Source organism: Hoplias malabaricus, chromosome 3 (assembly GCF_029633855.1).
Source record: "Hoplias malabaricus isolate fHopMal1 chromosome 3, fHopMal1.hap1, whole genome shotgun sequence".
NCBI lineage: Eukaryota > Metazoa > Chordata > Actinopteri > Characiformes > Erythrinidae > Hoplias > Hoplias malabaricus.
Window position 1 is genome coordinate 29,555,674 of NC_089802.1, and position 25,901 is coordinate 29,581,574.

Below are 25,901 nucleotides of genomic sequence, written 5' to 3' on the forward strand. Positions count from 1 at the left end.
TCTCTCTGGCCACAAGAACTTAATAATGTGGTTTCTGTTGGTAAATATTCTCTCAGCACCTCTTTGAAAATTTTGTCTCTCTCTGCATGCTATGACTGCAACATGGCTGTCACTATCACTGAGTGAAAAGAGGTTCAGTTATGCAGATTCACTTTATGTAATCTTTATAGAAAAGCATGAATTGTAATGCAATACTCTGGAGTAGACACACCTGATCTTAAGGTCACCATGCCTATGGTGCCAAGCTCAAGCTAGTATGGCTTTAGTCATTTACACTCAGCATTTCCCTGCCCTTTGTAAAGTGTCTAATGTGAAACAGGTATGATCGGACTGCAGGAGGAATGGAGTCATGCATGTTTACAATGTCAGTCTCCTACTGTGGTTGACGAAAATATCCAACATATTTGTTTGTTTGAATAGAGGTTGCTGACTCAGCTTTTAAAGTGGACATAATACACTCCTTTTCCACAAGTAAAGCCAGTTCTAGGTCTCAATGAAACGTCTGTGACCTGCTTTGGTCAAAACACCACAAGGATCAAACTCCAAAACAGTCCTGTTTAGAACAGCCAATTTCAGCGCCTGTTCCGTTAAATGATAATGAGCTGCTCATACTATCTACACAGTCATTCTCAGTATTATTAACACGAGTCCAGCACTGTGATTGAAGAGACTCTGGAGATTATAGAGAGTTTCTGCACTTGACGTAGAGAAGAATCAGAACAATCAGTTCTATCCCGTGTTTTCTGAATCTGGAATTTGGGCAGATTATTAGAGCTCAGACAGACACACACTTTGCTGTGTATTTAGGCTTGTTTGAGATGAACTACGCCTTGCCTTGGTGGTTAGCAAGAGTAGACATTGGAAGGGAAGGGTATAAAAGAGCCCTCAACATGGACTGTAGCCACCTGCAGCCCACATGAGCTCTGGAAGATCTCATGAAACAAACTAAATCAAATTTAAAATAATAAAGTAAATAAACTCTCTCTACAAGAGATCATAATATTATTACTGTACACACATAGTCTTTAAGAGAGATAACTGAGAATTCTGTTTTAGAACTAAAAGAAACAAACGTCATAAGTTTCAGCTGACATTCCAGCCAATGAGGATTAAGCTCTGTCGTCATCATTTCTCATCCCACGCAGCTCCTGGGGAGCAACTACAGTGGCAGGCTCTGGAGCCTGTAGCCACCTTGCATTCACAAGGTTATAACGCTGTGTCATCGTGACATATATCAGGCACCGATGCAAGTCAGGGAAAAAAAAAAACTCCATCTTACTTTTCGAGCCTCTGGAGATTTATCTCAGGGTTCTTTATCTCAAGAAGGCACTTTCCTCTTTGTTCTCTTTCTGTGCTCCTTCTCTATCTTTCTGACACAGCAATTTTTGTGTGTGTCCTTTTTTCTTTCCTAAGCCAAAAACTGGTGGGTTTTGTAATCACCTTTTTTCCCACTGATTTTCAGGTATTTCTCTAAGATGCTTTGATGAAGCTGAGGAACAGCACCTTGTATGGTCTGGGTTCAATCCCAGTGATGAATATCCTTATTATTATTCTTGTTTAGAGCTATCTTTCCTTTAGCTCAGTACTTGGATCCTATCTTTCAAGCCTATAGTGACTAACCTAGTAGGCCTCAGGGTTATAACCTGGCTGGCCTAAACTCTAAAGCCTGATAAGCCACTACCATTACACACACACATGACAGACAAGACAAACACAAACAAGAACAGGGCTTATATACCTAAAAGTAAAGGCTAGACCTGTTTAAGCAACTGAGATGTGACACAAAGGAGGAGGAGTAGCAAGAGATCAGGAGAACCACCTGTGAACTACAGTCACATGACAGATGGGGGTTGTGGCAAGGGATCACATGAGGAGTCAATCACATGGTTAGACATAAACACAGGTAATGTAATGCCAAATAGTAGGCTTGCTCTTTTCTCCGATTAGGTCATGGCAGTTAGAGATTTAGAGGACAAAAATACTGGCAGTTCACTAGGGCTGTGCCATATCGTATCATTCAGGATATTATCATATTTTTTTAAACGCTAAAAAAATAAATATTGTGATAATCGTGATATTATGACTTGTTTGCATAATGACTTAGCACAGCAACTATTCTGTATTTTATTATTTAGTTTAAAGCGTTAAGGCTACTTTTTTTATATAATTATTTCCTTTTGCTGTTTGTACACACACTACATGTCCTGCACTTTGTTGCGTGGTTGTGTGCTACATTATTTTATACAAAATCTTTGAAAATTACTGTTGTTTGCAAACTAAGCAAATGTTTACTGATTTCCTTTGTCAATTCTTTATATGTGAATATTTGAAACGGTTACATTTGTAGTAAAATAAAACATTTTAATATATAAACCATTTAATGTTATTAATATATATTAAATATATTAAAGTGAATATGATTAATATTAATATAACATTTATTTTGTTGCATTAGTGTGTTTTTGAAATTAATAAAACATATTTTTCAGTGTTTTGTTTATATCACCAAGAATATGGTTATCGCCAAAACTTTCTGAAATATTGTGAAATTATTTTAGGGCCATATCGCCCACCCCTACAGTTCACTGAGGTATCTAGCTCTATGATAGCTACAGGCAGGCTTGGTTTATCCTGGCATATTAAGATCTGATAAAAAAAAATTCTGATGAAGCAGCAAGGTGTTAAGCCTCTTTGCATGATGAGGATTTGGTGTCAAACTTCTTTCAAGAAACAGTGTGAAACTGATGAGAAATAGAGCAAAGAATGTTACCCTAAGCACATGTCAAAATCCATTTTTCTCATTTTTTTCTCCTCATTTTTTATACCCCACCTTCCCCTTCATGAAAGAAAAACCCTCTTTGGTACAGCATTTGATTAAGAAATGTTAAGGGAGTGGGAAATATAAATGAATAATTTGCTGCAACACTGCAGTCAGAACAAGACGAGGCATTCTTTTGATGTTCTTCAGGAATGAGAGAAGAGCCAGGGGGAGAAGAGAAAAGAGGGAGGAATGGAAGGGGAGAGACAGAGGGGGAAAAAAGAGAGGGAGATGGAGATAAAGAGAGCAAAGCCTTGATCTCTTTAAGAAGGCTGCTGTTGCTCAGATGCCTTTGGGAGTGGAGATGAGAACAATCCTGCAACGTCACCCCAGCTTTAGCGAGCTGTGGATACCGTCAGCGGAATATTCGCTCTAATGCTTTGTATTAAAAATCTGGAGGTAGCTCTCGCCGCTGTATTTGATTTCGCAGGAGTGGGCGCTCTTCTCTGGTGGGAGATGATTGAATTCAAATGCTGAGGAGACACTATGCTTTGATCTCACTTCCAGGTCAACCTGAACTGGCCCTTTGATCCTCTTCCAGGTCAAGAACTCCGTGTTTTCATCCAAGGCAAAATGGGACGGGCCGGCTCTTTCGTACGATGCATAGTTATGAGCATGCATAAGCTGTTTCTAGGGACTCTATGTACTGTATATTTTAGCAGAGTAAGCACAACACTGCTTTTTCTTTTTCAGTACCAGTACTGACCCTGGAACTTGTAGTGTCAGCTAATACTTGCACAGATAGTGACTGTTCTACTAGCGCTTTCACATGGACATTTGCCATTGTATGCATATAAACTGTGCTCAGCCTAGTTTGTTCAGCACAGTTAGCCAAGGAACGATTCTGATGGGTGGGCTTAGGGATTTGCTGATTGATTTAATCATTCATCAACCACCATTTATGTCTGTTGTTTTCTCAGGCTGTACTCTCACTAGACACACTATACCATGCACTCCAAAGTTGAGTAGTTTGACTTGAGTGAGCACACTGTATGTTACGGCTCATTTGGACTTGCCTCTAGCATGATCGCTAACACTGCTGAAGCACAGAACGTAAACATGGTGTCAATGATACGACACTCACTGTAAACAAACAATGGTAAAGGGTCAATCTGGCCTGTTGCTAAGGTGCAGTTTTAGCTGGAGATTTGGGCAAAAGAGAACACTGGAATGCCTGGCCTCAGCACACTAGAAATCACACTAGAAATAGATATTTGGTCAAATCTGACTTAAAAAAAAACTTGCAAGGGGGGCCTTAAAAGGAAAAAATTGGAACACTTCTGTTCTAGAGCTACACTTTACGAGAAATCTTATCCTATCCTGGCATCTCCAAGACATTACATTTGCAAAAAAGCCTATTTGTCAACAGAAAAAAAAAAAACAATAGCAAGTGTTTGGAGTCTGTCCAGAAGAAATCATCCAGTATCAGTGTTTGACATCACTAATGCCCTCATGGCTGAATGCCATCAAATCCATCAAATCCTAGTAGAAATTATTATGAACTTTTATTACAGAAGAAATGCTGATAAGATGCGTTCACATATGGTTAACTATAAACTGTCGTATCGTGTTGTTGTGATAATGTTGTATTGTGCCATAAAACGGAACACTTCACTATTATGACATCATAGGTATTATATTGTAGCTCAAACATCATGATGGTATTGTATCCTAGAAATATCCCACCGGGTATTTTAACAGTCTACACTACGATGATCATTAATTTGAGATGCCAAACAAGAGAACTAATGTTGATATCAACATAGTCTCAACATCTCTGTTTGTCAAAGGAGAGAGTAATTTTGCATCTGGATATTGATTACTCGCACTCTCGTCAGATTCAACACGTGTGTGTGTGTGAGCCATCAAAAACATCATCACAGGCAACAATGAATGCTCCCACTCCAAATCCAGCCAGTTGGAAAAAAGCAGACACGCAATCTGTCCAGAGCACAGCTGTGGCTCGCCACTGTAGTGGCTGCTTAATGCACTTTATCAGTTGTGAGAAGCAAGAAAAGCTCCATGCTGATAGTCAGAGCTTATCACAAAGCCACAGAGTCACCCGGGCCATGGGTCAGCACAGACATTTTCACTGCTGGATTAAAGTCTGCTGGTCAAAAAAAAAAAGATTTAAAATCGGACTCAAATATCTGCAAATACATCAGGCAGCTACAGAGGTGGAGGAAAGACCTCTTCAGATAGTTGACTTCTTACGAGGCCCTCCCTCTCCCCTTCATCCCTCTCCCTCCCATAGAGAAAGCAAGGGTTGTTACCTAATGAAACACTGTTGTTCTCTCCAGTTAACAGAAAAGATGCTGTTGCACTTTTAGTAATTAAATTTTAAAAATGATTTTCAAAATAACATCATAATATTTTGATGAGGGTGTGGAAGTTTTACATTATTACAGATTATTACAGTATTACAGATAATACATTTAATATTTTGAGAATAAAGTACAAATATTTTGATAATTAATAAAATAGTTTCAGAATAAATCCATATTGAGACAATATTTTATTATAATTGTAGTTCTGATATCTAATAAAATTATTTCCAGTATCAACTAACCATCTGACATTAAAATGCCAATTTTTTATATTTTTAAATTATTTAAGGTTATCACTTCTTTATTTTTTACTCCCTAAAATGTGTCATGTGCGAGTTTTCACCTTACCAGCTTGACCGCATCGTGTGATGTGGAAGACCTAGAGATTAGATGAAACTAGACATCACTTAATTGGGGAGAAAATTGAGTATAGAACCTCAGTGAAACCACAAAGTGTTTCCTGAACATTCTATCCATTCTGTTTTGATTCGTTTTGAATCAAAAAGGTTTGATTTGTCAGGGTGTTTCTAACATTCTAAAAGTATCCATGTGTTCCTTGCAGCAGTGAATAAATAAATTAGGGAAAAAAAAGGTGTTTGACTGCAGGAGACATGTATCATTGAGACTAAGAGACATCAGAGTTAAAAGAGCAAACAGGATTTAGCACCCCCCACACCCCCCATCACACACACACACACAGAGACACATACACACACACCTTACCTTACCATATATCCTTTGTGCCTTCACCTCTTTCACACACAGCCTGAATTCCTAAAGAGTAAAAACAAGGTACAGACTTCCTCCCCCACCCAGTTCCTATTAAATAGCCCTCTAACAAAGTGTGTGTGTGTGTGTGTCTGTGTGTATGTGTGTGTGTGTGTGTGTGTGTGTGTGTGTGTGTGTGTGTGTGTGTGTGTGTGTGTGTGAGAGACACTAATCAATCCTGTATAACTGTTACACCGGAGGAAAAATGTAATGTAAATAAATAAGCCTTGTGGGTGTTCAGTTGTGTATATGAAGGCAAGTGCAGCATTAGGAGTCTTTCCCATGGTGTAACTTGGTGATCTACATGAGTGATGAACTGAACCCTAGCTATTTGCATTTTCACCCCCAATGCTGCATCAATCTTTACCACATCATAGATAGAAAAAGTGTAGTCTCTACACTGTGCTAATGAACAAAGAACCTCCAAGAGCTGTCAGCACAACCTGTTAAACAGCAGCCTCATGTTGATGTGAAATGAACTTGCAATATGGCTGTCAGGCCAGGGTTGGTGTGTGATGTAAGGTGAAGAGCAGTGAACCGGCTCTGCTTCATCGCACAGGGACGTCTCCCTGATCTTTTCAGAGTCTGACCTTCAAATGAGAGTGGACGGACACCACAGACACAGTATTTTCATCCTGAAGGGGGGAAAAAATACATTCAGTGATGTTCTAGCAGTGTTTATATAAAAATAGGAGCAGATGATCACTAAGGCATTCCTAAGGGCCCACTGCGACCGTGAACTGGAAAGGGCGATTACAGATAATAAATTAATGAATATTCAGATGTGGCATTTTCTTTGATTTTCCCTTGGCAGAGATCAAAACTGTAAACTCTGGAAACCCTTGGTTTGGTAGGTCCCCAGGTGAGCACAGACAATTTTGATTGTTATGAGTGCCACAAAAGATTACACCCACACCTCAGAAGGGCTGACTAGCTGTGATATGATATTCCTATTATAGATGTTCCAGGAAAACTCATTATGTTCAAACTATACAAGTTTCTTACTTAGTCAACCACATTTACCAATACCTGGAGCACTTTGGGCCCCATGTAGAGTAGTTTGCTAGGGTCCCCCTCCACCAACCACCTCCCATTTAAGAAAAAAATAAATAACAATAAAGGAACATATGTACATTGAAGGGTTAAATACCTGACAATAAGTGCACTTTGCATCATCAATCCTGCTCTAGATCCCTAAAGATAAGATTAAAATGTGTTCTCTTTTCAAAGCAATGTAATTAAACAAAATTCAAAAGAGAGAAAAAAAACTAATAACCAACAAATTAATATCATTAATACAGCTGGGACTGAATGAAGATTCTACAGTTTGTTCAAAATCTGTTCAAATTTTGATACAGCCGAGGCAGGCTGTCTGCATTTATTAGCTATTTGTTTTCTAAGAAAAAGCCCACTGTCGAGTTATCTGAAGTTATGCCTATCACTGAAGTTCAGCTTTTGTGCTAACTGCCTTTAATCAGAAAGGAGTGCCATGCTGCTCTTACTTTCTGTAAATGACAGCAAATATAGTTATAGTCTTTGTAGTATTTGTTTCTAAAATCCTGATATTTGGTTTTACTTTAACCAACGCTTTAAAGTAGTCAACATAATAATGGAAATGCAGGTAAATAAGTAATTATGGACCACTGTCAGGTTTTATAAGCCTCTTTGAAAACAGAGATAATAATAAAAAAAAACAATTAAGCAAAAACAATTTATTTCATCAGCTACTGGAGGTCCCCATTTCAAAGAGGGCCTTGGCAGTTCAACAGCTGGCCTCTGTATAATGCAGCTGCCCATTTAATATCTAAATGATTCGTATCTTGCATAGTAAGAAACAAAGCACCCTAGCATTAGTTAATTTAGGCCAGTTCACTTTTAAACAATCACTCTGTGGATAAAAATAAATGGCAACACATCTCCCCTTTTTCCTCATGGATTCAGCCTAGAGAACAGATTCTTAAGAATGTCTAGATATATCCCAAGGCAAAGAAATAGCAGAGTAGGTTGCGGAAATGCCATATTAACTCAATAAGCTGTCACAGGAAGCATATTTTGTGACATTTTTAAATGCCATGCTCTTCTGTTTGACTGTAGGGCTGGGGATATAACTTGGAACAAGCACTTACATTTACATTTACATTTATTCATTTGGCAGGTGAACTTTATTCAAAGTGACTTCCAAATGATGCAAGTACAACCCAAGTATGAATCCAGTGTACACATAGTTGGACGTAGGCTTGCTTGCTTACTGCAAATATTCTTTGAATATAGTACTCATTAATAAACATCCAAAAACATTCATTTATCCTGCAAGAGGATGTCAAAGATTTTTGAAGACGTGAAATTTGCGAGAACGGTTGCTCCAAATAATTATTTCTGTAGAAATATTATTCTCTTAGGTTTAATGTGGATTACATAAGAAGTAAAATATCTTCACAAATTATAGTGTAGTGTCTCACACTACCTCAAAATGGAATGATTATCTCATTAATTCATTTTTTTTATATAATTCAAAGTTGAAAATTAATTATTTGGGGACAAAATTGAATTATTTCTAGAGACTGAAGTCATAATAAGGGATACAGAGGAAACAAGTCTGTTTTGAATTGGGTAATATTTTGGGAAAGTATATCATTATTTTGGCTGATGGCGTCCAGAAAAAAGAGGATTTAACACAAAAATATTTCTGTTCTGTTCTCTTCTATAGTTTTTTGAATGGACTACACTGTCACCTAAAGTTAGGGCTAAAGAAAACAATTTTCATTAAGGGTGTTTTAATGACTGGATATCATTGGTCAAATCCAGACACAAGCAACGCCAATTGGGCGAGTCTTCAACTGTCTGATTGACGGAGCAGAAACGTGAGATCCTCTCTGATTGGTGGAGCCTAACCGGGTGGTCGTCGCTGATTGGTCGTAGGTGTTGATGCGAGGCTCTCGGCGGTGGTTTGTGCGTTGTGGTTGCGTAGAGACAGAGAGAGGAGCGCGCAGAGGGCGAGGCGCTGAGGCCGAGCGGAGGGAGCTTTTCACCGGGTAACCAGACAGCAGGAGCCGTTGAAACAGCCCGGAGCACCAGCCGCGGAAATGTACGTCTGTTTATTTGTATTTTTCTAAGCCGGCTTCCGAAGAACTAATGGCGCTTTTATAGCAGCAACTAGAATAAGTTTAATGCAAGGTCTAAGTTTCATTAATGCCTGCGAGGCTGATGATGATAGGGGATCTTTATGACTAAACTTGCACTTTTTGATTTAATACAAGATTAATACTAATTTATTCAGGAGTAAATTAAAATAGATTAACGGAGACTGCTGAGTAGAAGGGGTAGATGGCTCATGAAAAATTTATATTATTCTTATTATTCTTATTATAACAGTAATAATAATAATAATAATAACCACCATTATCATCATCACCATTGTTGCTGATGTTATAATTTCTATTTTTGCTGTTAATATACTTTACTACTAAATGTAAAACATTATTGCTGATATTGATTTAATGTTTTAGGTTGGCAGTGTTACCGTTTTGTGTTAGTTGATAATTGTTTATTTTTATTATTATTATTATTATTATTATTATTATTATTATTATTATTGTAGTTGCCATTACCACTAATATACATGAAGATTTCCCTTACAACATGTTGTACATCTTGGTTTACAATTTGTGTATATAAAATTGTTGTCTAAATATATGACAACCAATGAATCATGGAAAATACTTTTCTATTTATTTACTTAACATAGTATTAAGCATAAAATATCATTGCTATTTAGTGTGTATGTAAAACTCACTCCAAACAAGGTATATAAAATACTACTACTAATAATAATATTCTTGTGTTTTATAATAATTCATAGTGGTCTAACAGCCATACATCTGCTAAAAATCATAATATGAAACAGTACTCATCAATAGTAGTACATTCGCATTGTTTAATGCTGTTGTTCTGTTGTTATTAATAATATTGTGGCCCCGTTTTTATTGTTGGTGTTTGCTGGAAGTATTAAGTACTAACAAAACCAAGACAAACATAAGTGTTACTGAACCCACACTTATTTCCATACACCTCCACCAGGGTCAGACTCCTATTTGAAGTGTGTGAAATGTGTCAGTGTTGAAGGTCGTGTGCAGGCTGAAACAGCTGAGGTCTAGCAGGTCCTTTATGTCCTTAAAGGTCTGTACACCTGCTGTATTATTATTTCAATAATGACAGGTTTTTTTCATGTTCACTGAGAAGCACAAGTATTTGCCTTCAGAGTAAGAGATGATCACAGTGCTCCAAGCAGCAATCTGCCTAAATAAATGAAGATTTTTGAGAGTTGTTTGTTGTGAAATGCCATGACATTACCATGTCAGAATTGACAGGGCGTGTTTGTGAATGACTGGGTGAATGTGTGAAATTGTTGAATGAGTTATGCCCTGTGATGGTCTGGCACTCTATCTAGGGTGTGTTTCTGCATTGTACCCAGTGATTCTAGGTAGGCTCTGGACCCTCAGCAACCCTGTTCAGGATGAAGTGGTCAAGGAAAAAGAAAGAATGGATTAAAGAATATTTTGATGGTGTGTCATTGTTGTGCTGCTTCAGAATAGAATGGTACATACTTCACCTTCTGTGCTAATAGATGCTGGATGTCCTCAGACGTTCCACTGACCACACCACACTCAGGAAGATGAAAAACTCATACATTCGTTCATCTAGTTTTGTTGTTTTTAGGAAGATGGTATACTTTTACTTTAGCCCGTATTTTATCCTGCGCTAGACAGACAGATAGTGTTCTCCTCCAATGGTGTTTTCCAGCTTGGTAGCACTGTGTAATTGGGGGAGACCTAGCGAGCACATGAATTTGGCATTGGCAGGTGTGGTGGGTTGTGGTCAGTAGCTTTCAGAACCTCTGCTTTATAAATTTGTGGGACCCTACAGTGTAATGTCCTTATTGAATTATTAATAATGTCAGATTCTGAGAATATCCTGAGGATGTTGTTTTCTTAGCTGGGTGTAGTAGTAAGTGGTGCCCATTCTTGTTGATCTATTACCCGCTGTCTTGTTATTGGCGGATGCAATTTACTATCATGGTCTGGCTAGTAAAAATGGATTTAATCAGGCCCCACTGCAGTGCAGTTCTATCGATCCCCTGTTGTGCAGACTAACATGTCAGTGGGTTTAAAACTGATGATCTTGGTTAAACTGCAAGTCGTAACTATGTGAACAACATGGCCGACCGCTCACCCAACATTTCTTCTTTCTGATAAGTACCTTGTTCGACTGGGGCTGCTTTAACACTTCTGAGAATGCTGGGTGAGGTCCAGGCCTTAGTAAGTTTAGTTGTGGATCATACACACTAGGCATGAAATGTATAAATTTCACTAGGCATGGCTGTATAAATTTGCTGGTTTAGTAATTTTGTTTCATTTTTAACAACAAAAAAGACATCTCAGGCAAAAAACTACTAACTCGCCACCTGTTCCACATTAAATCGTGCAGTGCTATGCTCAATCATTCACTCATTATCTGTAACCGCTTATCCAGTTCAGGGTCGCGGTTGCAGTGCTATGTTCCATTTTAAATTGCATTATAAATATATTTCACTGTTTTTTTTCCCTACTTATAAATTGTGAGGAAGTTCTTTCTATTCTAAACAGAGCTTGAAGGACATTAAAATTAATTTTATCTATGTAGCAAGTTTTTTTTACAAAAACAACAAAGTTGAGGTATATACAGTTATGATTACTGATCACCTGTTAAAAAAACCTAATACAAATGATTACTATCTTAATTTCACATGACAATTATAGCTTTACACGAGGCAAACAGTAGAAAACATTGCTCATTTAGGTCTATTTTGTTTTAAATTGATTTCAAAGAGTAAACTGTTCTCCCTGTGTCTGCATGGGCTTCCTATGGGTGCTCCTGTTTCCTTCCATGGTTCAAAAGACACATGTTAGTAGGTGGATTGGCGACTCAGAAGTATCCATAGGTGTGTGTGTGTGAGTGAATGTGTGAGTGTGTGCCGCTCTGTGAAGGACTGGCACCCCCTCCAGGGTGTGTTCCTGCCTTGCGCCCAGTGATTCCGGGTAGGCTCCAGACCCACCGTGACCCGGAACTGGATAAGCTTACAGAAGATGAATGAATACATGAGTACATAGTGCTGCACATTTTGTGTACCGGTACTTTTTAAACTTTTCAGCACAATTTAAAAATAGTGTTCATATGGAAAACCATGAAAATTTTGCTCACGATAACCATGATATTAAATTTTCATACACTTTCATGTCTAATACACACCATTCCATATCATCCCCATGGTAATGTCGACATTTTATCGTCTGTGAAAGTGGAGTTTCCTGTGTTAGGGTGGCTTTATACCTCTCTAGCCAGTGCTTGGTGATGAGTATGATGATCTTAGGCTCATGTTCAGCTGCTCCCAGAGTATCATTTGACCACCTGCCTCAGCAAAGAGCACACCTTATTTGCTGAATCCACATATTATAATAAAAATACTATTTTGGACACAGTGTATGTATTTATACTGTACATGTATTAGTCAAATGGACTATCTCCTCTTTTAGGGATCACAAATGGCTTTTTTTATATCCCACCTTATATCCCACTCACTTGTGCTGTAGCTCCATATTTTACAAACCTTTCTGTGCCAATAATGTCAGTAGCCTATGGGATTCATGTCCCTTTCAAAGAGCCGTGTCTAATAATAGCCAGGTCTGCTCACTTTGTGGTTATTAAATGTTTGGTTTCTGCAGTACAGTTCAAAGATTGTCCAGTGATCCTGCTGCTAACAACACTCACAGTGAAGACGAATTATGGACATATTCAGATTGATACAGCTTCCGTTTCCACACAGCATTCTGTGGCTTTAAGTGGTCTTAGTCCTATTGAATGAACCCATGACCTCTCTTTGACCACGGAGTGGACATGGCAGAAGACAGAGGATCGATACATGAGTGAGTGAAAGTAGGTGAAGGAAGAAGAGGCCAGTCCAATGCAATGGATCTCAGCAGAATGAAGAGTACACATATACATCGACTATTAACGAAAGGTCGTTTACAATCAGCCTCATAAATGTCAGTCAGCTCTAAAGAAATATAATTAGTTAATTCAATGCGCCCTTTCGCTAAATCTGGACCTGGGTCCAAAATGCTCACCAGGCTCTAGTGTCCTCCAGCACAGAAAGTCCTAGATTTAAAGTGGAGATCGAAAGCCAGGGCGTTTAGAACCAAAACTTGGTTTGCAGATTGTTTTTCATTGGTTAATAGGACACAATGAAATCAGTAAAGCTGAAAAGGGACGCTGAGACAATCTCCAGACAGAACTACCTTTGGCGGTTCTAGGTGTAAAGTGAGTAAATGTTTGGATGGCCAATTGTTTTAGTAAATTATGTACTCATTCATTCATTCATTATATTTTTTCAACAGCTTTATCCTGTTCAGGGTTGCAACAGGTTCAAAGCCTACCCAGAATCTTTGGGCACAAGGCAGGAACACAATCTGGACAGGGCCACGTCACTCACACACACCTTAGGGCAATTGCACACAGACAGTCTACCTACAAACAAGTTTTTTTTTTTATTGTGGGAGGAAAGCCTTGCAGACACAAAGAGAACACACCACACTCCTCACAGTCAGTGATTCAGAGAAGGGTTTTAACCCACACCTCCAGGGTCCTGGAGATTCCATCTCCAGGACTATATTGTGTTCTTTTATTTCACACAGTTCTTTAAAGAAACCTGATAAATATTCAGCTCTCCTTCTGGAGAAGAGAATGTAATGTACCTTTATGGAACACAACTAGACTTTAGCAACACTGCTTTACTTTTGTTTTTGTAATTTTAGTGACAATGTACCTGTACTTGCACCATTGGAGCTCAGCACGCTTGGAGGAGAACAGTAACTGCAATGTTGTTGAACCAGAAAACACCCAGGCTGACTACCATTGTTTTATTTCTTATTTTTATTGTCATGAGTGAGGCAGGACCACCCATAGGGAGCAAAGGGAGCTATGATGTCTAGGATTTTTAGTGATGGATGTCTGTGGCATCATTGAGGATCAGACCCATGATCTGAGGAGGGGGCACCACTCAGGAGCCTGTAAACTGCTCAGCTTTCAAATTTGTAGTTCAGAATTTGCCCTGTTTTTCTTGCTTGTCACTGAAAGCTACAATCACAAATCTTTTGAGAGGTCTGTAGGTTTCTTGTGGTGGCACTAAAAGCTGGAAGTTCTCAGAGGGGCACTAAAAGCTTCATGACATCAGCAGATTAGTGTGTTTTTATGGTGGTTTCTCCTGACATCAGGAAGGTGTATGTTTTGATGGAGGCTAGAAGTGACATCATCAGATATGTATGTGTTTTGATGAATGTTATGTTCTGTTGGCAAAATACAGCTGCCAAATATGGCAAAAGATGTATAACATGGTGGTCCTACTTGTAACTCCATTTTAAAGTCCTGTACAAAAGATAGCTATATGTCCTCTACAGAAATCTTAATGACAAAGCAGGTCAAAATGCCACAAGGATCAAGCCCCACAGCAGCATTCTCCTCCTGTCTAAACAGCCCTATTCAGAATGGTCACTTTCAGCGCCCGATCCTTTAAATGATAATGAGCTGCTCGTAGTTCACCCAGACCGCACGCACGCTTTATTGAGGAGCGAGGAGCAGAAGCAGCCATTTTGCTCTGTTCTCTTTCTTCTTCGTTCTTGCTTTCTTCGTTTTTACTCAGTGCTCCTGAGGAGGATCAGAATAGCTCACTTTATTCCATGTTTTCTGAATTAGGCAGCACACAGAAAATTGACGGGATGGCCTTGTTTCACAGTGTGTGTCTTGGTAGGCTCCAGATCACAAATTTGAATGCGCTAATGCATCAAACAAGTAATCTATTTATTTATTTATTTGTTTGTTTATTGTGTGCCCCTGTTAAATGACATCTTTCTGCTAATGTTCTGCTAATGTTCAGTTTGTTTATTTAATGAGTTAAAAACACTGGGAACAACTGCATCATTAATTAGAAGATGTGCCTTAACCCTTGCACAGGACACATTCTTCCAGTTAAATGAAAACAAATAAAATGTAATCATGCTTTTAAAGGGGACTTATGTATATTCTGTGTGGAGCAATTTTCTAACCTTGAGTGAGGGAGTATGTATGTGAGCAAGTTTGTCGTATATTAATGAATGAGTGAGTTATAAACCAGTTTGATGAGCTTCTTCATGTCTAGGTTATGTACCACGCTGTATGTCTGTTTCTTTAGTATCTAAATGTCAACACATGAACCGTTACTGTTCATGTGCAGCTCTTCATAATTCATGAGCGTTTACACATCATTTGAGCAGGGATGCCAAAACTTTTGCACAGTAATATATTCAATGAATATGCAACTGTAAAATTATTACAATAATTTATAGATATTAATAAACCCAGAAAAATGCTGTTTGCACTTCCTGACTGCTGAGAAATTATCTTGATTTTGTGGACTTTCATTGACTGTCCTGTGACATGTGGGCCGGGTGGTCTCACTGCCTCGTTCTCACCCTTTCCCCTGGGGCCCGCTTTTGCTTTTCAGCACCTTTCTGCCTTCCAGCGCTCTCTCTCTCTCTCTCTCTCTCTCTCTCTCTCTCTCTCTCTCTCTCTCTCTCTCTCTCTCTCTCTGAGTCTCCTTATGTGGTCGGCCCACACTATCACTTGCAAAAATGTCATGACAGCGCCCTGTTGTGTATTCATGAGTGTCAAGAGCTTTGCCGAGTGGGATGATGTTACCCTTTCAATTGATCTAGTCTTCCGCCCCCCCACCTCGCTCCGCTCTCTATAGCCGCTGGCCCCCACTCCTGGGTCCAGTCCGGTCCAGTCTAGTCCTGGACCTCTGGAAGCGAGGCTTTTGTTTATGTCTTAATGAAAAACGAGAGGTGATAAACATCTTGGCTGGTTTCCTGGCGGACCTTTGGCAGCGGCTGATACACTAGTCCTTAAGGAGCTATAAGGTCAGGCCCCTGCTTTCCTCTCTCCCTCTATATATTTCTCTGTCTCTCTCTCACTTCTTCTTTTGACTTCATTACAGGCCCCATTTCCCTGGCATTCCATCAGTTGCTGTAGCACAATACATCTTATTACCCTCCCTTCACAGTAACCCCCCACTTCAGACAACTCCCACTCGTTATATGATGCTAAGAGGTACTTAGAGATCGATTTCATTTTTAATCTGCGTAAGTGGATCTGGGGCCATTTGTCTTTTTTTTTTTTTTGTCAGTTTTTAAAAAGATCACTTTCTTATCCATTGTTTCTAAGCTACGCCGTTTGGGAGACGCCGTGAATGATGTGGTAGCTAACTCCTTCCTGTGGCAGTAATTAGACTCAGAGCTGGCAACGAAGACCACAGTGACTGTTACATTTTCTTTAGCTTCAGTTTTTCCTTGGAAAAAGATGTCAATATCATATTATCCAAGACCAGTGTTTGCTCGTGAATGGCTTTGTCTGAGTGTCGAAATTCAATACATACTATAGCACAAGCCAAGTAACTTCAGTATGCCAGAGTATTATACATTTCAGTAACAAAACTTGACCATTAGGCAGTGATGCATTTAGATGTCATCGTTTTTATTGTTAAAACTCATGTCTACTCATTTTTCTGACTATATAAAAATGTATGGTAATGTGTTAATTGGGCGGCATGGTGGCGCAGCAGGTAGTGTTGCACAGCTCCAGGGACCTGGAGGTTGTGGGTTCGATTCCTGCTCTGGGTCACTGTCTGTGAGGAGTTGGTGTGTTCTCCCCGTCGCCGCGTGGGTGTGCTCCGGTTTCCTCCCACAGTCCCAAAACACATGTTGGTAGGTGGATTGGCAACTCAAAATTGTGTGTGTGTGTGTGTGTGTGTGTTGCCCTGTGAAGGACGGGCGCCCACTCCAGGGTGTATTCCTGCCTTGTGCCCAGTGATTCCAGGTGGGCTCTGGACCCACCCTGAACAGGATAAGTGGTTACAGATAATGAATGAATGTATAATGTGTTAATCTAAGTGTAGCATGTTGGCGCTACAGATAAAGTCGGGTAGGCTCAAAACCCACTGCAACCCTGAATGAATGTTATTCCATGGAATAAGCACTTACAAATAGTTTATTCATTAAGTCATTCATTCGTTCATTGTCTGTAACCTTTTATCCAGTTCAGGGTCACGGTGGGTCTGGAGCCTACACAGAAGCACTAGGGGCAAGGCAGGAACACACCCTGGAGGGGGCACCAGTCCTTTACAGGGCGACACACACTTACAGACACTTTTGAGTGTCTACCTACCAACGTGTGTTTTTGGACTCTGGGAGGAAACCCACACAGACACAGGAAGAACACACCATACTCCTCACAGTCACCCGGAGCGGGACTCGAATCCACAACCACCAGTTCTCTGGAGCTGTGTGACTGCGACACTACCTGCTGCGCCACCATGCCATCTGGCAATAAGGATATTCAATATTTTTTTCTATAGTAATGCAGTTTAAATGCAGTTTAGTGTTTAAAAGCTCCAAAAAACTGCCTCTTGCTCATAAATGTGAGGGCATGTCTAGCGTTGTTGAACACTACTACCAAAGAGAAACTCAGCAAAAAAAAAAATAAATAAATAAACAGAGACTAGCCTGGGTTTGGCTGCCCCTGCTGCAGATGAGAGCTGAGAGGAGGCTGCTGACAAAACTGTTGTCTGCACTCCCCATGATATTGTCCTGTATTATGCCACTTCAGTGCTTTTCAGATGTGTCATCAGAGGATGAAAGAAACATGTCAACAGCTGGCAGTGGAACAGCATTTGTACCTTCTCTCTGGGCAAGTAAGGTCCGGGTCGTGTGGGGTGGTCGATGAGATGCAGAGTGTTTCAGGAATCTCGATTGTCCTGTAATAAATTTAATGCTGTCCAGTGGCAGGACATTTATCTCAGGGGAAATGTGCACAATTCTTCATTACTAATGTCCCCCAGATAAACTACTCCACGCCCAGCTGGGCTTCAGAGGCTGTGCTGGAAGGCAGTGTCTTTAATGAGATGAATGATGTAAACATATCCCTAATTCTGATTGGTCCTTTGGCAGATATTTTGCAATCCATTTTCAGCCCTGACCATTAAAATTCAACAAGCAACAGAAAATATTATTATAAAAACGCATACTTCAGAGTGCACAACATTCAGAAAGAAGGTCATTAGAGGAGTATGAAACATGGAGTATGGAGTATGGACAGTGCCTGGTCGCTGTAAGTAAAATTTATACAATGGTTAGTTCAGTTATAGTCAAAATTAGGCTTTAAATAAAATAGTTTTAAAAAAAAACTTACATTATATTTTATAGTGTTTGGCAGATATTTTTAGAGATACTTTTGTCAAGAGGCGGTTAATGAAGCACTGGGAGTTTTGGCCAAGGTCTCTGAAGTCTGCAATGGTAGCCTCAGACTTTGTTTGAAGCATAGTGCATAAGTCAGTAGGCATGATTTTCTATGTCAGGAGTTCTACATTACCGACTGGCTGTAAGTTATGTTCTGTTTACATGCTATTAACACCAGCAACTTATATCTCATTTTATTAATCTAATTAAAGGAAGGTACTGAACGGATATTTAAGAAGTCAGTAAAAGCACTGTATGAAGAAGTGTTCGACAGTACCCAGCCCTAATGAATATTTACAATGGTTAATATTCAGAACGGAGTATGGGAAGTTGGTGTTAGATCATGGTGAAATGTGTGATTAAAAAGTACAAGGGTTTGAGGGGGGTTCCCTTGTGGGATTAGTAAGAGGATAGTCTGTGTTATAAGCTGCTCTTGTATTAATGAGCTGAAACTAAAGCAGACATCTTTATAGACTACTGGGAGAAAATAAAGTGTTAATTACGAGTAGATAAACAAGTTATCCCATGGTGTTACACAGAAAGGAGTGATTATTATTGTGGATTCCAGACCCAAATGACTGTGGCACATGTACATATTGGTATCTAACTAAAATACTAGGGTCTGACTGGTTTGAAATGTTTGCTGATATCACTGCACATTCTGGTCATTAATAACATCAGGTAATCAGAGGTAGAGAGCTACAGGTATAAAGATGCAGTTTGTTAAGCAGGTCAGGGAGAGAGGAAAAGGTGCTACGTGTAGCATTCTCTCCAATAAACTGTTCTTTTATTTGATTGCTGACTCAGAGACTCAGCTTTCTTATTTCTGTCATAATTTTCCACCACAATATAATTGTCTTTGTTCAGAATTGAAAAGATATTGGAACAGATTTAATCAGATGTTGCTTCACCGATGGACATGAAGGTCAGTTGTCCACTGTGCATTATTAATTATTACTATAAGAGATATAAATTCAGTTTATTAGTCCATCTAACTTATCAGTGTACAATTCTACACTATCACTCTGAGAAAAGAGGGTTCTTCAGGGGTTCTTTATTAAAGGCCAAGGTTCTGTTTAGAAACATTTGCATGATAAAAGTGTTCTTTGCATGCTGAAATGGTTCTTCAGCTTGAAGTTGATGTATTTGGTTCAATACAGCACCGGAAAGAGCCTTTCCATTGTAACAAGTATCTGTGCTGTACAGAACTGTTTTCAAATAAGTGCTCCATAGAGCCATCTATATCTTTCTGAAAAACACCATGACAGTTCTGTATAAAAGTGATGACTCGTACATAGAAACGTAGTTTACTTTATTTAAAAAAATATATATATATATTTTTAAGAGTATAGCTCTTATGTTAGTGCACAGTTTGTCTCTGCCTCATTCATCATGGTGTGGTTTTTGACCACAGGACCACTGTTGACCAGTGGCAGACTTCCACAAATGTGAAGCTAAATATCATACTTTGCATAAAAAGTAGCATGTGGATTCTCATTAGCATTCTTCACAGCATCGCAGCAGTCCTCAGCACGAAACTTAAACTGTGTATAATGTGATGCCCAGTAGTTAAAAGGGTACTGAACTTAATTTTTTTTTTTAAATAGTTTTTATTGTTTCTTATTATTTTATTTCCAAGAGACTTATTGTAAAGAAATGTCTTTACAGTAGTGAAAATAATGTCAGTATAAATAAGACTTAAAAAAATTGAAAAGATTAGAAATAACAAAAAATTTGCTTTGGAAACCAATGTGTCTTACAAAACCCTACTTATATTTCTCTGCCAAGACTGGATTAAAAATAAATTTACACCTTTCAAATATTTATATAAAACTATTTTAAAATTATGTGGTATGAAGTAGTTTTTTAAGACCAGATTGAATATATTTATTTAGATGTTAGTTTAAACATGAGTATTTTTTACAATGTTGATGTAACCCATTGGCCATACAGTGTCATACCTGCCTGTGTTACAGAACCAGAAAATATATTCAAGATCTGGAATCGAGGACCTCTATATATCCCCTCCAAGTTGCTCTCAGACTGAGATACAACTCTGAAGCGCGAAAACAAAAATAGTTGAAATATGCTTCTTGTTTTGTTCCAAGTACCAAAAAAAAAAAAAAAAACATGTTGTTCACGGCCCCTGCCATCGCTTGTCAGACCTGGATTATGTTAATGCCTCCAGCAGAGTTGTGAATTAGGCCAGAGCAGCAGGGATTTCAATCAGCTCGCATTCGCAGGGGGAAAGTGTAAATTCACACCCTGTTATCACCAAAAGTGGATGTTCCTCTTGTGTTTTTATTTGTGCACTTTTCATGAAACTGTGTGAACCCAGCTTGCTCTCTGGCAGATGTCTGGTACCATGCTAAGGCAGAGAGAAAAGGAAACAGGCAGGCAAGGCAGGGGACCGGCAGAGAAAAAAAGGCAGGGAGAGAGAGAGAACATGAGAGAAATCCCTATTGCTTACAGCAATTAGAGTAGCTACCCTCCATCTGTGCATGAAATAACACATTCCAGCTCGCAGGACATTTCGGCCATCAATCAGCAGCTTGTTATTCTGTGTCTGTGTGTGTGCATGCGCTGGTAGGTATAAGGGAAGTAATTTATTCTGTGTTAATTAGAGGGCAATCGAAGTAGGTTATGTACACACAGACCCACACCAAAAGAGATTCAAGACTGGCTGGTGGAATAACTAGAAGGACATTGTGGCCAGCATTCACAAGTGGAAAAACAAAGATCTGACTACATTATAGACCTGTATGAAGGTAGGAGTATGAACAAAACAGATGGAAATACCAAGCAGGTTAATCAAATACTATGACCTTTTGAGCAATTGATGTTTTGACCCTTTACTCTCTTCTGTAGGTCCATTTTAACCTGCCATGTTTTCCTTTCTCTCTCCAGGCTTGGTAGCCATTGAGGAAGTTGAAGTACAACATATCCCCTTGATACCTTCCCCACAAGGTGGCACTCTGACGGGAGTATGCCCCCCATCTCACCATGCCGCCATCTTACTGGCTGCTCCGGCACTCTGTGGTCATGTGTTTGCTGCTACACAGCCTTGTGCTGATGACGCTGTGCTTCCACCATGCGGCTACGTCCTGCTCAAAGCGTTGCTACTGCTCTGACAGTGAAGGTCCATACGGGGGCAAGACCATGCGCTGCAGCAACCTGCGCCTCACAGAGATCCCGCGGGACATTCCCAATGACACACGGCGCCTCTACCTGGACTACAACTTGCTGACCAGCATACCTGCCAATGCCTTCCAGGACCTTCCTCTCCTGGCTGAGCTTGATCTGTCCCACAATGAGCTGGCTCTGCTTGAGCCTGGGGCCTTCCGAGGCCTGGGTGCCTCCCTACAGTTTCTGGACCTATCCTCCAACCAGTTGGCTACACTGGACCCTGAAGCTTTTGAAGGCTTGAGGGCTCGATCTAATCTGTCAGGAAATCCCTGGCACTGTGACTGCCGGCTGCAGACAGCCCTTCCACGCCTTGATTTGGAGCCTGTGTCTCTCACTGGCATTATTTGTCAGACCTCAGAACCAGAGGACTCCGGTGCCCTAGGTGTGCCCTTCCTGCTGGCCAAAGACCTGGACCTGTGCGTGGTGCTGAAAAAGACCACAGACGTGGCCATGCTCGTGACCATGTTTGGCTGGTTCACTATGGTCATTTCCTACCTGGTCTACTATGTGCGGCACAACCAGGAGGATGCCAGGCGCCACCTGGAGTATCTCAAGTCTCTGCCCAGCAGGCAGGGCAAGTCTGAGGAGTCTTCCACCATCAGCACTGTGGTTTGACAGCAGACCACATGCTCAGCACTATAAGGGGGAAGCTCCTCAGGCACCCAAAGGGCAATGGGCACATTCAGCAAATAGTTGCACTAGGCATTAGATTCTGGCCTGGTAGGGGAGCCAGCCAATAAGCAGATTAATGTCTCTGGAAAGGGCATGTTCAGTTGCCTGCTGGTGTTCCTTTCCACCCTCCAAGGTTGAGTTCATCTTTGCAGATCAGTCAAAATAACCAGGGTCAACAACATGGAAGGATACCTAGCAGTCAATAAGAAACTTCATCCTCCAGCTAAGACTCAGGGGTAAAGACGAGTCCTCCTGGAGGCTCCACAGGCCAATGTGCAAGGTCTCATCTAGAACTTGCAGCAGGAGGACTGTAGAGGCCATCTAATCTCATCTAACTAAATAATTGATCCAGAAGCAGCCAAGCTCAGAGTTCGCTGGAGCTGAGTGGTCTGTCTGCAGTGGAGGCTTTTAAAGGAGGAGATGTTGTTCCTTTCCTCGTCATTCCAGCAATCTTTTTTGGGAAAGGTCCCCATTTAGTTGCAGGAGCATGTAGCGTAAAGCACTCTTTTTCTTCCTTCAGGGTATTAACGAGAGATTCTGGTGTATATCTCTACAGACTACATCAAAGCTTACACCAGAGCCACACATAAACTGGCACATCAGTCATTTTGCAGGTGTTCTCTATAAATGCATAGCACCCCACTGTGCAAAGGTCCAAAAACTACTTTTTTACAGTATTTTGTTCTGATATTATATTGTAAATGTTTCAGACCAGATATGTAGGTGCTTTCTTTGTCTTGAGTTACAAGCCCAACAGAGCTAATGATGTTGAAGCAGAAGGGAAAGAGACCAGCTGATTCACTGTTACTCAGACCATAGGCTTTTTTTTCAGTGGAAGGACCGTGGGTTGGAGTTTGATGATGTTCAAAAAAATGACTCCACTGACAAAGCTTGTAGGTTTCAGATTGCACTGTGAAGGAAAAGGTAAGTAACTAAACATCCAGCACTGTAAATTTGTAGTTTTGCCTTTTGGTCTTTGAAATGCTACCATTGCACCCAGTCTGATTCAAACTCTGCATCTGTCACTCAGTACAACAGATGGCTTTCTGTGCCTTCGCTGGTACTTTTATACATATATTATATTCCAAAAGTATCCAGATACCCATCATAATTAGTGAATTGTGGCAGCTTCAGGGTGCACCCATAGCAGTATCAGATATTGAGTTGTGTACTCACAGCTTGTATAATCTGCATGATTATCATGCCCATTGCCAAGTGTCGGTCAGAGGGCTCTAAAGTGCCCCAGGATTGAGCTGTGAAAAACCATGTTTAACATTTATGTCGAGATGGATAAATTCTTTCCATTCGGCTGAAAATACCCTTTATACATTATGATATTGCCCAACATTAACCTGGTGATATTGCATACATAGTGCAATAGGTGTTGAGTTGTCATGTGCATATATAATTTTAGCTCTCACACTAATCCTTCGTAGACCACAATAGAGGATTTGCACAGGACTCCGTTGTGCATAAATTTCACTCAAGACTCGAGAGCAGTGGCTTATAAAAGGATTTAATTGAATTTTGCTTGACAGTGCTCAGTCTGGCGCTGGGCTCTGTGCACCTGACTGACTAAGACCTTTACTCTCTTAAAAACACCAGAACTACTCATGCGGTATTGGATGTTACAGTTACACAGGGGGTATGGCCAGTAAAAGTGAATTCCCTGACCTTTCTCCATTTGCTTAATGCTTCTCAGTGGATTAGTCCTAAGTAGAACTGTTGCATTCTTTTAGGAATAATTGTGCATATTTTTGGGTACCCAAATCAAATAGACGCTGTTGGACAAGTAAACACAGGATTAAGTTCTAATGGAGGTTAATATAAAATATTTCACTCAAACAATTGTGGCTTTGTATTAGTTTGTTCAGTATGAACCTTTCAAAATATGGTGATATTTTCAAATAATGCCAACACAACTGGAGATACAGGACTCCAACAGTATTCAAACAGCAACAATGCTATTTGTTGATATTGCTAGTGAAGTATAATTGAACACATCCTATACAGCCATGGATTCCAAAACAATCCTCAAGGTCCTCCAAATGTTCAAATATCAAAAAAATATCATCTAGGGGTCATTGGGACCCAACCTGAGAATCTGCTCTGCAGGGAATGTCTGCCATATTTGTGTATTTTTGCGAATAGATCATACTGGAAAAAATGTACGTGCAGGAATGTTTTTATTTGTCTTTGTATTTTAAACTTAGCAAATAAAAAGAAGTTGTGCCCTAAATCTGGCAGACCTCTGCATCACTTATGTTTGCATGGTTTAGAGGATGTTTTTAGATATTTGCTATTAACAGAGGTACCCAAATCTTTGCACAAGACTCTATATACATCTATGCTCAGATTCCCAATAAGTATGTATTTTTTATTATCATTATTATTTCAACGGTTCTTTTTTTTTTTTGCTTCTTCCAAATGCAGTATTCAGGGTGCACTTTAATGAAGAACCGAACACAAAAATGTACCTAACTGTTCATTAAAGATACTGTAAACACATAGAAATGGAAACAGTGAGTTTGGTTCTGGGGTGCTGTTCCAGAAAGCATTTAATATGTTTTGATTTATTCTCCAATGAGAGAGGGAATAAATTCCTGCTGAGGGAAGTCCTTCTGTGCTGGCTCGATGATTTTCACACCCAAGATGACCACACACTCACACATGCATCGGCCTGGAGCTGAGCATAAAGCTGTGAAAGTCATGCAGAGACTTGTTAACTCAGTACAAACATAGACACAGCAAGCGTCGCAAACAGCCATTTGACAGGAGTCACAGAAAAAGACAGTTCAGCTGAAACTGTAGGCGGAGGGTCATGGAATATTTTTAGGGAGTTAATATAAACAGGACAGTAATCATGTTTTTGACAATGTTTTCAGCATTAGTCTGTGTACACCTGTTACTCTAACAGTATAGTATACAGTGCAGTGGTCAGAGACCAACTTTCATTTAATTAATTTCCAGTTAAAATTGGCCATTCATTTTTTTTCAGGAGATATTTTTGAGGCATAAACCTCATTTTGAGTTGGATCTTTGATCTTTGGATACAATACAACTCAACAGGCTTGGAGGAGAACGATAACTGCCAATTTGTTTATATTTCTCTGAAGACACTTCTGCTGATTAAGATTGTGGTATTTACGTATTGTACTGTACTGGATCACTTTATAGTATCATGTCACAATGCGGCAAGATTTTTAGAAAGAGACACTGTAAATCACATTTTTTATTGTATTTGTAGACTACAGAGGGCTTGTATAAATAGAAAATGGACATTTATATGTGAACATAATAAAGCAATAAGCCATGAGAGGCTCTGAATTACTGTGATTTTATCACAGAGAAAGGTGTTTTGGCATGACACAGAGCGTATAAAATATTGGAAAACATGTTGCTGTTCAATTCATAGATGTATTTATTAAAAAAAATTATTCAGAATAATTTATTCTTCCACCACACAAAGTAATCCATTAGCAGTGAGCACTGTTGCTAGGAAACATGAGTCCCTAGGTTCAACTATTAATGTGGCATAGCCACTACATTCAACATAATCTGTTGTATTCAACAAAATCATGTGTATTCAAAGATATTAAGTTGAGAAGAATTAAGAACCGAATGATGTATAGCACTGTTTTTCTGTCCCAATATTACGCTCTTCATGGAGAACTGAATTAAACTGAATGGGTTAAATACAGTGGCACATTAATAAGTTAATAGGTGAGTTTTTATCGTATTTAACAATGGTAGCTCAGCCAATCAGATTTT

At 39.6% G+C, this 25,901-nt stretch overlaps 1 protein-coding gene across 2 annotated transcripts; it reads left to right on the forward strand.

Moving 5' to 3' along the window:
• The first annotated feature begins 8,878 nt into the window (after positions 1 to 8,878).
• On the forward strand, positions 8,879 to 24,632 carry lrrc3ca (leucine rich repeat containing 3Ca). 2 transcript variants are annotated; one of them, XM_066665583.1, is made up of 2 exons: positions 8,879 to 8,998; positions 21,180 to 24,632. In XM_066665583.1, the coding sequence occupies exon 2, from the start codon at positions 21,276 to 21,278 to the stop codon at positions 22,071 to 22,073; it is 798 nt and encodes a 265-aa protein (XP_066521680.1). In that variant the 5' UTR covers positions 8,879 to 8,998; positions 21,180 to 21,275; the 3' UTR covers positions 22,074 to 24,632. The 2 variants fall into 2 exon arrangements, with proteins under 2 accessions (XP_066521680.1, XP_066521681.1); XM_066665584.1 differs by lacking the exon at positions 8,879 to 8,998 and adding an exon at positions 20,990 to 21,040.
• The last annotated feature ends 1,269 nt before the right edge of the window (positions 24,633 to 25,901 follow it).

Coding starts and splice junctions, on each gene's coding strand:
- lrrc3ca (XM_066665583.1), top strand. CDS start 21,276: ATGCCGCCATCTTACTGGCTGCTCCGGCACTCTGTGGTCATGTGTTTG.